The sequence below is a fragment of the Acanthochromis polyacanthus genome, chromosome 15 (assembly GCF_021347895.1).
Source record: "Acanthochromis polyacanthus isolate Apoly-LR-REF ecotype Palm Island chromosome 15, KAUST_Apoly_ChrSc, whole genome shotgun sequence".
In the NCBI taxonomy this organism is placed as follows: domain Eukaryota; kingdom Metazoa; phylum Chordata; class Actinopteri; family Pomacentridae; genus Acanthochromis; species Acanthochromis polyacanthus.
Genome location: NC_067127.1, coordinates 14,568,823 through 14,581,323, shown reverse-complemented (window position 1 = coordinate 14,581,323; position 12,501 = coordinate 14,568,823). Strand labels below are relative to the sequence as shown.

At 40.0% G+C, this 12,501-nt stretch overlaps 1 protein-coding gene across 1 annotated transcript; it reads left to right on the top strand.

The window, feature by feature from the left end:
• The first annotated feature begins 2,084 nt into the window (after nt 1-2,084).
• On the top strand, nt 2,085-10,654 carry LOC127537585 (stonin-1). Its single transcript, XM_051960205.1, has 4 exons — nt 2,085-2,251; nt 6,989-8,930; nt 9,080-9,282; nt 9,397-10,654. Exons 2-4 carry the CDS (start codon nt 7,073-7,075, stop codon nt 9,460-9,462), a joined length of 2,127 nt encoding a protein of 708 aa, XP_051816165.1. The 5' UTR covers nt 2,085-2,251; nt 6,989-7,072; the 3' UTR covers nt 9,463-10,654.
• Nucleotides 10,655-12,501: the final 1,847 nt, after the last annotated feature.

Below are 12,501 nucleotides of genomic sequence, written 5' to 3'. Positions count from 1 at the left end.
TATTAATAACCACCACTTTTTTGTTGCATATTTAATAGCTAATGTGTGGTAATGCAGTAATAATACTGGAAAAAATAGATCTAGAAATACATTATTGTACTTTCAGTGGTTGCAGAGAACAAAAAATGAATTTAAATTTGACTGATTGCACTTTTCCTCATATATGTATGGGTGTTGTGAAAATGCCTTTGATAATTGTGTAGTGATAGACATGCATGGTGTTGTGAAAGTGGCTTGCCAGAATATCCTGCTTGAAATGGTGTATTGTTATATACTTGTCAAAGAAGACATAATGATGACAGGATAAGACTGAAGTACTTTCTTCCATACTTGAATCAACATAATGAAAGGGCAAATAGGTGTCTCTTTTCATTCTTTATGAGCATATAATTATTGTATTTTTAACCATCCTGTAAGGACTGTGATTCAACCTTTTGTTCAAGTCCCGCCTTTACTAAACCCTTCATAAAGAATTGCAACACCCCCATTAGGATAAAGATGTAATAAGATACTATATATGGGCCTATTGCACAGGCCTGTACTGTGACCTGCATGCTTGGGCGTAGGTTTCAGCTGAACATTGAGGAGAAGCACATTCAGTGTAGGGTCTGGGTGTCCTCCTACACACAATTTATGAGAGACAAACGCTTCATTTCTTGATTCTGGTGGATTTTATGCACCAAGTTGTATTTTTTTTTTCTGTTGCATTATTGTGTCAATGTCTTTATTAATGTACAGGAAAATACAACATTCAGGCACCAGGTAGCAATTCAAAATCTAATGAAGTATAACACAGTAAAGCTCTTAGGTATTCTATATTTCTTTGAACTCTTTATTCTCCTTTAGATCTATTTTCCTCATTAAATATGATCCTTGCTGAGTCAATGCACACAGGTAGGATTTACTTTTTTGTCTTTTTTTGTGGCTTTTGTTTGGGGCATGAACATTTTTAAATTAGCGTATGGTCCAGTTGTACACACAACACCACCTCCAGTGACTGTACATGTGCACTATGTGTATGTTTTCTCTGTACAGACTACACACCATACTGTTCATACTGTGTAGACACCGTATGCATCTTTTATCCCATACCCACTGTTCCTGCGGTGCTTTATTTCTGCATTTATATTTACATTTGTCTATATTGATATTTATCTAACACACTTACATTACCTACAGCTTACTCTCAACATGGTCACACCACTCTGTCCATAGTGTTCCTTCTGTTTGTACTGTCATACTGCATATACATATCCTGCATATATTATACATATATAGTCTCTTTACAGCTTGTATAATAATGTATTTTGAATACTTTCGTGCATTTATAAACAGTCAAGTATGCTACTTCAAGTGCAACATTCATCATATAACACTGTTTTCTTCACAGCTGTACAACTGTGATTGTTTAATGTAACATTCTTAATTCCTTCTATGACTTCTCAATTGCAGAAACACATTGCAGCACTCTTAGCATTTATAACTTTCAAGTACAATTAGACGTGCCATGTGTGGAGATCATCATGTCATGTCATTTTATATCCACATCTATACACATCAAAGTTCATCTTATCCTATATAATGGTGTTGTATATTGTTAATAGTGCTCATACTGCACATGTTCATGTTATTCTACTTCTGCTTTTTACAGTGCACGGCACTTTCACTGCTTTTTTGCAACTCTAATTAAATTCTAAACTTAATTTTCTTTTATTACTGGGCTATCTTAAGTGTTTGCAATCACAATTAAGTTGAATCTAATTTAAATGTGCATGTGGCACCTATCAAAGTCAAATATAGATTCATTTTAATTAAACCAATGCCTGTGGTTGCTCGTGTGATGTTTACAGTCACAGTTTTGATACGAAACCAACAAAGCCTCAACTTAGAAATTCACTAAAGGCAGCACATTAACGTTAATTAGTGCCAACATGGACTTTTTGAGGTAAAGCCTGTATCGTAATTATTATTAGCCTCCAGGTGCAAGTTTGTTGCGTTTCCACTCTCTGCTAGTTGAGAGATGTGAGCACTGACATTTCCCACGGCCATGAAGGCATCAGCGCCGTGTTGAGTGCCGCGGTGTCCCGTTGGAGGACAGTCTGTGTGAACTCGGGAGGGGAAGCGCCGCGCTGTTAAAACTCCGAGATTTACACACTGCCATTTTGAGCAAAACCCGGCCGACGTCGGAGTTCAGACGTGTCCGTCACCCAGAAGTCATGACCTGAACCGAGAGCTCCGCCGCTGTGAATTTGTGAGTATTTCCACCTTTTCGGTTGCACTGTTTTCAGAGAGAGCAGCCGTATGTCGGGTCACGTTAGAAACGACCCTATAAGTGTTTTCGGTCAGTAACTCTCAGCCAGACTTCGGTCACGGCTGAATGGCGCTTGTTGAGCTTCGCTGTTGTGCAAAATAAAGTAGCGCAGAGTGACAACTTTACTCAGAGTGGATGCGCCAAAACAATGGCGCAGAGCTGAACCCAGCAGCGGGCCCCTCTGTCCGGGACACGGGCCTGGCTCTGTTGTGGATGACAGCATGCTGGTACTGTTTTCTTTCTCCAGTCCAGAGTTGCCATGGACAAAAAAACAAAATGTTGTTTACCGGCATGTGTGTATGTGTGGCGTTTATTGACCCCACGCTGCGTGGAACAATAGTAAAGACGAGTTTCCACAAGGAGGATACTTTTTATTTTCTCGTATAGTTGACATTTATCTAAAATATATTCAAGCATGGGAACTTTTTTTTTATTTGCAAAGTATCTTTTGTTGAACAGCAGCCACTTTGCCAGTAATGGAAAATGCTAAAACACAAGCAGAAGTTGAGTCATTCTGTCAGTAAGCTGGCTCAGCTGTGGCTCCTGCTCACAAATATTTAGCTAAAGTTAGCCAACATCAGCTAACATTTAGCAACCCAACGCTAATAAGTGAGGCTGTAGAAAAACCCAAAGTAGCAAGTTGTGATTTATTGCTCGTGGATTCTCCTTTAATTTAGCAAAGGGAGGGATGTGTTACTACTTCTCTCAGAAGTGACACAGTCCCACTGCAAGCTGAGGGTTTCCCATAATTTTTATTGGTTTACCCCTAAATGCCTCAGATAAGAATAAAGCATTAGTATTTGAATAAACAGGCGCATTCCTGCTTATTTTTGTACTTTTCTGCACTGGAACAAATCTCTATAATAACCACAACAAATCCTGGAATTGAAATACAGCTTTGGAAATGATTATTAGACTGCCTGTAGTTTTCTACCCAGCAGGCCTTCAGCATTGATAATTTTGTTAGAATTTGATCAAAGTGGTTAAATAATTACAGCATCTTCAAAAAGACATGAGAGAGTAAATCAATACATGCAGTAAAGTATATATAAAAATTAGATGCTACCAAAATTCACATTACATGGCCAAAAACTGTTTTTGAGTCTGCATTATTTTGTGCATAAGCTGTAAAGTGAACAATCAAACCTGTATAAAAACTCAGCAATGTCTAATAGAAGAGATTGGTGAAATAATAAGACAGCCTTCTTGATGTGTAACTGTGAGAGCCATCGTTTACAATCAACACTACAGCTATCCTTTATAACCTTCAGGCTACGCAGGACGCACTGTGACTCCACCAAGAACTGCAAAACAAGCTGCAGAAAACAGTGGTCACAGTGGCCTAGTAAATAATTCCTTCACTGTATTTAAGTAACCTAACATTAATTAATTCTGTATGTGAGGAAGGGCTGAGTGATATACATAAAAAGGAAATCAAATTATAAATATTTTGACAGTTAATGCAGTAGCGGTACAGATCATGCTGATAGTACATGTTGTCATTTTTTCAGATCTTTTTCACTGATAAACATGGAAAAATGATGTTGGGATTTTTGCTACAGTGTGTACCAAGCAATAATGAGATCTGTCAGACCACAATGCTTTGCTTACAAGTGTAATTTCTTACACTTGTTGCGATTTTTTTTTTTTTTTTTTAAACACTTCGATTTATTGTTCAGCTCCAGTGAGAGACGACAAAAAGCTGCAACCCAAACTTTCTGCTCTGCTTTGTTTGATGGGAGGGCAGAGCTTTGCAGACAGTGCCAGTGTTACCACTGGAAATGGGTCATCACATTTTCAGCTCTGCGCTAGATTACACTGTAATTGTGGTCACAATAGTAGGACTCTCGTCAAATTAAACGAGATTTTGTTTTGTTGCTCTATGTATTTTTCTAAGGAAAACACTTCTCGCCGTTGTGTGAGCATACAGGAAATATCCAGAGAATCCAGCAGGAACTTGTCTCATTTAATCGGGAAGCATCTGTCTGCCAAGTTAAAGTTCAAGTATGTTTTATTCTTAAACCACCAGAGTTTCCCTTCAGTCATCATTTTTCAGTAAATGACCCAAAGTAGACCGCTTAATGTCCCAGCGAGACAGTTTCATTACAGTTCCGCTTTATGGATTGCAAGTTCCCATGATATTCAGTGCTGTTTCACATGACACGTCGGTTAATAAAGAGCCGAGTCTGACTGGCCTCTTTAAATGCAGACAGTTGCAGCCATTTGGCAACGTATTGTGACTCAGTTCGACCCCGTGGCTATAATTACTTGACATCACGTCCATGTGAAGGTGTTGTCCACGAGCTGCGTACATTTTTTTTTGCCTGCTCCAGGTTTAGCAAGCATAGTAATTTATATAATTACAGTGGATCAGAAATGATAAACCTGAGATGCTGAATGGGATTAGCTGACTCTTTGTCCTCACTGCAGGGCTGTGATTTATCTGTACAGAGAGACTTTAGCCTTGTTGCTCTTTAGAATTACAGTTCCTTATTTTGTATTACTTTGTAGCTCATCCCAAGTCTGGAGGTGATAACAAAATATCAATTTAAAATTGTAATAGACTTGTTTTATATGTTTAGAAAGCTCCACATTAGTGCAATAAGCATATCTTAGTTGCCATGCTCCCTTCTTTCCCAGTGTTTTGGTAAGTTTGACAGGGATTATTAACCAGACAAACTACAATTTATGTTCCTTATATCTGGTGCGTTTTTGAAAAGTGATGAAATGATATTAAGATAATATTTGTTGTCAGTTCATACGAATAGAGCAGGCTGGTATTTCCTGTGTGCAAAGCTGCTTGTCCCCGAGGAATGTGTGGAATGTATTCTTTTGTCCTCTGTAGATTTAGCAGCGTCTCATTTCTGTGCTGCCTGCCAGAGAGCCCAGGAAGAGACGGCAGGCTGGAAATGAGTCTGAAAGCCTGTCAGTAACCCCCGTGGAGAGCTCCTCCTTCTCTTTGAATCAAAGTTGATGGATTCTATAAGTCGGGGAGGATGGATGAACTTGTGGAAATGGCTACGTGTCATTACAAACATCTTCTCATTAGAAGGATGTTCTCCAGTGTTTGACTGAAGAGTTGTCAATCCACCACCCACCCCCTACTCCCATGTTTATTTATAGCAAGAGGAACGTTCCAGTGGATGTCTCCTTCATGCAAGTCATGGCTGTGATCTTGAAGGGAGGAGAGAGGCTGTAATTGAGGCTTTCTGTCCCTTTTTATGGGGAGATGGAGCTACATCATTTTCTAAGTGACTTCTCTGTGGCGTCAGAGCCGGATGTTACTGAGGACAGAGCTGCCAGCACATCAAGAGGCAGATTGTGATTGAGTAGCGATAAAATTAACTGCAAGGCCGTATAAAGATTACAACATGTTTACTCTGTAACCGCCGGCAAATAAGCCTGAATACCATTGCTGTTTTGCAACATCCACACTTCTTTGTCTACATTTAATTCCTATATTAAAATATGTTCCACAGTTCCAGTATTACAGAGGATAAAACATTCATCTTCCAGAGAAGCCGTGCACATTTGACCAACTTTGCCGCTTTCTGAAGCTTCATGCAGTACGGGCTGCTTTGCCACATTATACCTGGCTCTCACAGTTGGCTTCATGCTGTTTAATGAGGCAGGATTTGCCGCCATGGCTAACTATTCTCACACGCATTTTAGAGCAGGCTTGCTATGAAATATTCAGACTATGCTCATTTCAAAGCCCTGTATGTCTAAAATACACCATTTACATTGCAAAAACCTTTGAACTTTCACAACTCTGAACTTTCGGTTTTATGCTCTCTGTGTTTAAAATCCTCCTCGGCTCAAGGAGGAGATTCTGAAAACTTTTCCAATCCTTTGAAAAAGTGAAAATGTGGATTTGTTTTACATTAAGAGTTTTCCAGAGTGTTGCCCTTTCGAGTAATGTTGGCTTTTCAAAGTTTGAATAGTACGAACTGTGTCGTGCATATCTCAATATTTAATTACAACAAGGATCACAGTAGTGTTTTATTGGCTTTATACATGCATCGAAATATTGCAAGGAGAATAAGGGCTACAGCGCTCTGTCCTTTCCTGTGTTACTTGATCTAAATAAAGAAAAGGAAGAAGAGTTTTATTTAACTTTTAACTTCTCACATATGACAGGCACATGCAAAAAGTTGCACATGACAGTTTGACGTAAATCACTGAAACTAGTTCAAAGACAAGAACGTGATTGTTGAAGAATCTCTGAGTCTTTTCTGTCATCTTTATAGCTAAAACACTTTTCAGTTAAGGATTGTCTGTATTGGCAATTCTCCAAAAGCTTTAAAAAGTTCCCCAAATCTCTAATCTGTGGTATGTCACCAAGAGAAAATTTGCTGCTTTACTGAACTGCAGAATGCTTACTTCAGCTTTTACATCAACTGAACCTTAGTTAATTGTAGTGTTAACAGAAATGAAGTTGTTCCAGGTTTAAGAGGACAGTCTCTTGTTAATTTTTAATGGAATACCTGAAGAAATTATGTTTTATTTATGTCCTGAAGAGCTTTTATTCTAGCGACAGGATAAGCGGAGTTGTTCGTGCTTTTCAGTGAGAGAAGATCTGTTCAAGATTACCTCTGAGATTTAATCTTTAATGAATGCCTCTTAATATTTAAGAGATTTTGTTGTTGTTAATTCCTCTTATGTGTTTTCTTCCAGAGGAGAAGGCCTCTGAATTGGGGAACAGCTAATTCAACAAAGGAAGAACTGTTGTTTTGAACCACTCAGCAGATCCCTTCAGCCATGTGCTCCACAAATCATTCGAACTGGGTCACATTTGAAGATGACAACACGCCGCTCTCATCACCTCAGAAGCCCCTGCAGTCACCCGGGCTTATCAAAGCATCAATACCACGTCCCAATGGTCTGAAATTAGTGCTGCCTCCAATCAGAGACACTTCCTGGAGCTTCAGTAGTTCCCTGGAATCTCCTCAAAGCCACTCAAATCTTAGTGGAAGTTCCTGTGTACCGTGTAACACACCCTTTTGCACTCCTGTGAGTGGGGTTCCGAGCAGCTCGTCCCCATTTCACTCGAACACGAAGGAAAAAAACAACTTTTTCCGGAGTTTCTCGAGCACATCTACCGCCACTGTGTCTTCTCCTGCACCGGAGGCCCTTAATCAAACCTCAGATGGACCAAGCCCTTTCCCCTCTTTCCAGGGGAACTCAGGACACTTTAACCCCTTCTGGGACGGACCAAGACACAGTGAAGACGTGGGTAGCTCCTCATCAGACTCAGATACTGACAACAGCCTACCACGTTTCTTTATTCGGACCAAAGATGGCAGTGAGCCACCACGTGACCAACTCCAGAACTCCTTTTCCTATGTTTGCCACAAGCTGGAAGGCCTACGAGCAGAAACGGACCACGAAACGGAGACAGAAAAAGATGAGGAGAGACGGCTAAGTTGCATGAATGAAGTGTTAAGTGAGGGTTCATCCCAGTTTGTTCCTCGGGGCTTGTTTCGTAGTCAGAAGAGAGACGGCTGGTCTGTCATGCTCAGGATTCCAGAAAAAAAGAATCGCATGTCCTCTCGGCAGTGGGGGCCGATCTACCTCCGCTTGTTGCCAGGAGGTGTGCTGCAGATGTACTATGAGAAAGGTCTGGAGAAGCCATTCAAAGAGTTCCAGCTTCTTCCTCAATGCAGGCTCTCAGATCTTAAACTGGAAACCTATGGCGAGCCCCGGAAAGTCCTTACAGTTAAGGTGGAACATTTCTCCTACACAGAAAAGAAACGCTATCACCCAAAGTTGGAGGTTAGTCATGATGCAGAGGTAGAGCAGCTGCTCAAGTTCGGCTCCACAGTGCATGATGAGATGGAAGACCTGGTAGTCTCTATGGAAGAGGAGATCTTCAAACTGAGTTTGCCCCACCAACAGAGGCGCCACTACGAGGAGCAGGAACTGTCGTTGCAGATTACTGATCACATCTGGATACAACTGGATAAGTTTGGGGGAGTCATAGAGCGGACGGCCTTCACTCAGATTCACTGCCTTGCTTTTCTGAACGGACTAGGGGACTGTTTTCTGGCTCTGAATGACCTTGGTTTGCTGCACTTTAACTCCAGCTACGGGTCAGAGGAGGACAATGAACTCTGGATGGAGATTGCAGACTGTCAGTTTCACAAATGTGTGAATGAGACGGAGTTTCAGAGGTCCCGGCTGATTAAATTCTCACCTCCTGATGCATGCAGGGTGGAGCTGATGCGGTACAAAACAACAGTCTTGGGTTGCACAGAAATTCCTTTCTCCATCAAAGCTGTGGTCACAGTTCAAGGTGCCTATGTGGAGCTCCAGGCCTTTCTCAACATGTCTTCCACCTTCCTTTCCTCCATGAGGGGGTCTGACCCTCACTACCCGCTGTGTGAGAATGTAGTCATTCGTGTGCCGGTGCCAGGCGACTGGGTCAAAGTGACACAGACGGTGGCTTTACTGCGACAGAGATCCCTGAAGGCACGAATGAACAGAAACGCCTGCTTGGGCGCCGTCACTGCTACAGATTCACAGCCTGTCATGCAGGTGTCAATCGGCACTGTCAAGTACGAGAATGTGTACTCAGCCATCGTGTGGAAGATCGACAGACTGCCAGCGAAGAATACAGGTAAGATTTCTCTGACAAATTAACATTTCGCCTTCCACAACATCTTTTTTATCTTCTTAGCTTTGGCTTCTTCTACACTTGCACTCTATGTTTGCCACACAATGGTGTCACACTCTAACAACAAGTGACCATTGTTTTCTGCTTTGCAGCGGTGGATCATCCCCATTCATTTTCCTGCAAACTGGAGCTGGGATCTGATCAGGAGATCCCAAATGACTGGTACCCTTTTGTCACAATGGAATGTGAAATTATGGGCGCTGTTGTGTCACAGACCAGGATCAAGTCCCTGGGCACTGTGAATGACATCCAGCCACAGAAGCATGTGACCAGCTGGACACGCTATCATTGTCAGGTAAGCTGCTTCATCAGTGCTATAATACCTTGCTCAGTGCACTACGAAACATGATATCTATATAATTAAAGACATATTTTCGTTGCATCTGACCTAACTTTGTATTTTTTTTAGGTTGAAGTGGAGAAGAAATGGATTGAAACAGAGTCACCGAGGCAATCTGGCTGTATGACACAGTGATGATTAAAGAAGCTTTGAAGAGGATGTTATCCCTTTGGTCCAGGAGATTTCAAAAACCTTCTTATAGTTGAAAAGGGATGACAAAAAAAAAAAGCAAACTGAACATAAACAAGGGTGATGAGGGACTTTCTGCTTATATCCGGTGTCAAATTCATCTTAACTCTACATAGCCTGGTTGTATTTCTCATGGAGGTGAACTGATTTTGTATCTTTTAACTGAGACTGAATTAGTCTAGACCTTGTAAACAGTTTAACACAGTCCTTTTGCCTAGCACTTTACATTTCATAGATTTATTAATTGTAAGATTACAGTTTATACGAGTAATGTATATAAGCTTGCATTTGCATCGTCTGCACTGTCTTCCAGAATGATCGGCAGCCTTAATAAATGCACGGCACATGGGCTGTAGAAGATGAACAACTTCAGTAATGATTTGTATTTATTTGGTTTGAGATAAGCTCATTATCAGGAGATGGTAATGGCCAGGCCCTTTGGTTGCCCAGCAGTATTAAAAGTTCAATTACTTGCAAATTCATTCATGTATGCACGAATCCTTACAATTGTGCTAAATTCTATTTGCCAATGGTATGATAATTTCCGATTATTGTATTCTTGGAATTTTTATATTTTAGTCATATGCATTTAACTTCATGTATCAGTTAATATCAGTAAAATATTAGTAAACATTACACATTAATATCAATGCATTTGCAAAGTGAAACAGCAGCTGCAATTTGAAAGGAACCCAGCAGGAACTGAAACCTGGTTAGATCCCCTTCTGGAGGAGTTTATTTACAATTTTATTTTATTTAGTCATTTGTAGTATTGAAGCAGCCTAACATGAACTCTAAAAGGTCTGAAATTTTGTCTACTGTGCAGCGTTGGGTGCTGATATTATATAAAGTGAGATTTTTTTGGTTTTACATGAAATCCATTACTTTTGCTGCTTATCTTTAAATGACCTTTGACTTTATACCAAGGTTGTATTTTGGAGGACTGTAATTTTTATTTAAGCAAATCAAATCTTTATGTGATCTTTCTGCTTCTGGGTTATGAATAGGGTGGATTGAAAGAAAAAATGCAATGGTGAAAGTTCATAGTGAACAAGGTCTTCAGTGACAACTTTAATGTATGCGGTACCTGGCTTAAGCTGGATATTATGTACATCAAAAGTAAAAAAAAAAAAGAAAATAATTAAACCTGACTATTGTGGTATTTTTTTCAGGGCTGGTCGTAGGACTAGAATAAAGAATTGTTGTTTTGTTTTTTTAATTAAAGCAAATATACACTTTATATTTATTATTCTCTGAATGAAGACAGCACAGTAGTTCTGAAGCATCCATTGGTGATGTACTGCTGCTCAAAAAATGACATGATTTGTAGGAAATTATCTACTGTGCTGCATGTTGTTTTCTAAAGCTGAAGAGCACACGGCTACAAGGCAAGTGGTGAGAAAACTGCGGACAAGGACAGTTAACGCATTAAAACTAGCACAAAACAGTTTTGTAAGAGTGCTGCAGTATCCTAATGCGCTAGGCCCATGTAGCGATGAGTCATTCCCAGCTGAAACCTCAGAGACCTGTTGAGATCTATAAGTCAAAGAAAATGTCCAAAACAATTTGTGACCTCTTTTTGAACTTAAAGTTTTCACTAGCTTGCTTCTTCTTTTTAACTGTTAGGCTATTAAGCATTTTAAAAATGGATTTTCAGTATTTCTGTTAAGAATTTTAAAAGTTTTATTATTTAATTTGGAACCAATAGATGGGAAAGAGTTGGTTCAAAACTTTAATCACACTTCCTATCAAGGAAGGTAAGTATGTGCCACTAGAATAGACACAGGATAGATAATGTAGTACCAGATATGTGAGAATAAAGAGAGTCTTCCTCTCCTTATAATTTCATAAAAGCATCCATCTGAGTGCGGGGCAACTGTGAAGTGAAGTGACAGTTAAATGCCTGTTACTTTGAACAAGTGCAGTGTCCACAGGGGCGTCTCATGTTGCCGCTTTTCAGCTGCAGAGCACTCATCCTCATCTGAGGAGTCAACCTACGGTGTTGAAAGAGTGCCAGCATCACTGAGCAGACGCTTGGAGGAAGCAGGGGTCACAGCTCCTGCTGCTGCTACGAATCTATTGAACACCAGGTTCAAAATGAAGTGTTTAGTAAAAGGTGAAATATTCTTAACTCCTGGCATTGTGCACTCATCGGGTCAGAAACTGCACTGAACTCCCAGCATCACGCCAAATAAGCAACAGCGTAACCAGAAAGTAGCCAGAACACAAAATGTCTGTATGTGTTATGTCTTTATTTTGGTTAACATTTGCTATTGGTGCCCTGCAGGGGACATCCAGTGTCTCCTCAAGTGTTGAAAATGAATTAAGTGATTTGATGGTAAAATGAATGATATGCAAAGGTGGATCCAAAAGCTCTCGTCTTGTTTTTGTAAGATAGCAAGATTGCAGTCTGCTATGTCTATGTTATTGTATGCAGGAAACTAAAATCAGGATATATTTGCAACCTTCCCCCCCCCCCCCCCCTCCTCCTTTACTGACATTCATTTAACAAAACATTGTGGAGTACAATCTTCACATATTCACAGAGGCATTTTTGTAATGAACAGTTGCTTTCAGTGATATATATATATATTAGAAGAGGCAGTTCTTCAGAATTATATGAAGTGCAATCAGAGAATGAAACAGAATCAAAGCAAAAAGGAAAAAAAGCTAAATAAAAAAAGAAATAAATAAAACAACAAAACATAGAGCTAGGCCTTATTTTGTAGATCGTAATTCTCAATCAAATTGAACAGTTTCATTGCATGTTTAGTTATCTTTATATGTTTTTTAACCTCAGTAACATAATACTGAATGACTTCCGCCCTCTGCTCCTCCAATCACGTCTCTCCATGGAGGTTGATGTTCATTACTGTCACCTGTGTGCGCACTTAAGGCAAACACAATCCCTCCTTTTCACCATTACTTTGTGTTATGTTTCCAAATCGATGGAAGTCCACTACAATCGGACAGCAGCTGTTTTTC

Bases quoted from the DNA above. Each gene is read 5' to 3' on its own strand.
- LOC127537585 (XM_051960205.1), top strand. From the start codon at position 7,073: ATGTGCTCCACAAATCATTCGAACTGGGTCACATTTGAAGATGACAAC. The intron at 8,931-9,079 runs GTAAGATTTCTC...TCTGCTTTGCAG, and splicing joins ACTGCCAGCGAAGAATACAG to CGGTGGATCATCCCCATTCA. The intron at 9,283-9,396 runs GTAAGCTGCTTC...TATTTTTTTTAG, and splicing joins GGACACGCTATCATTGTCAG to GTTGAAGTGGAGAAGAAATG.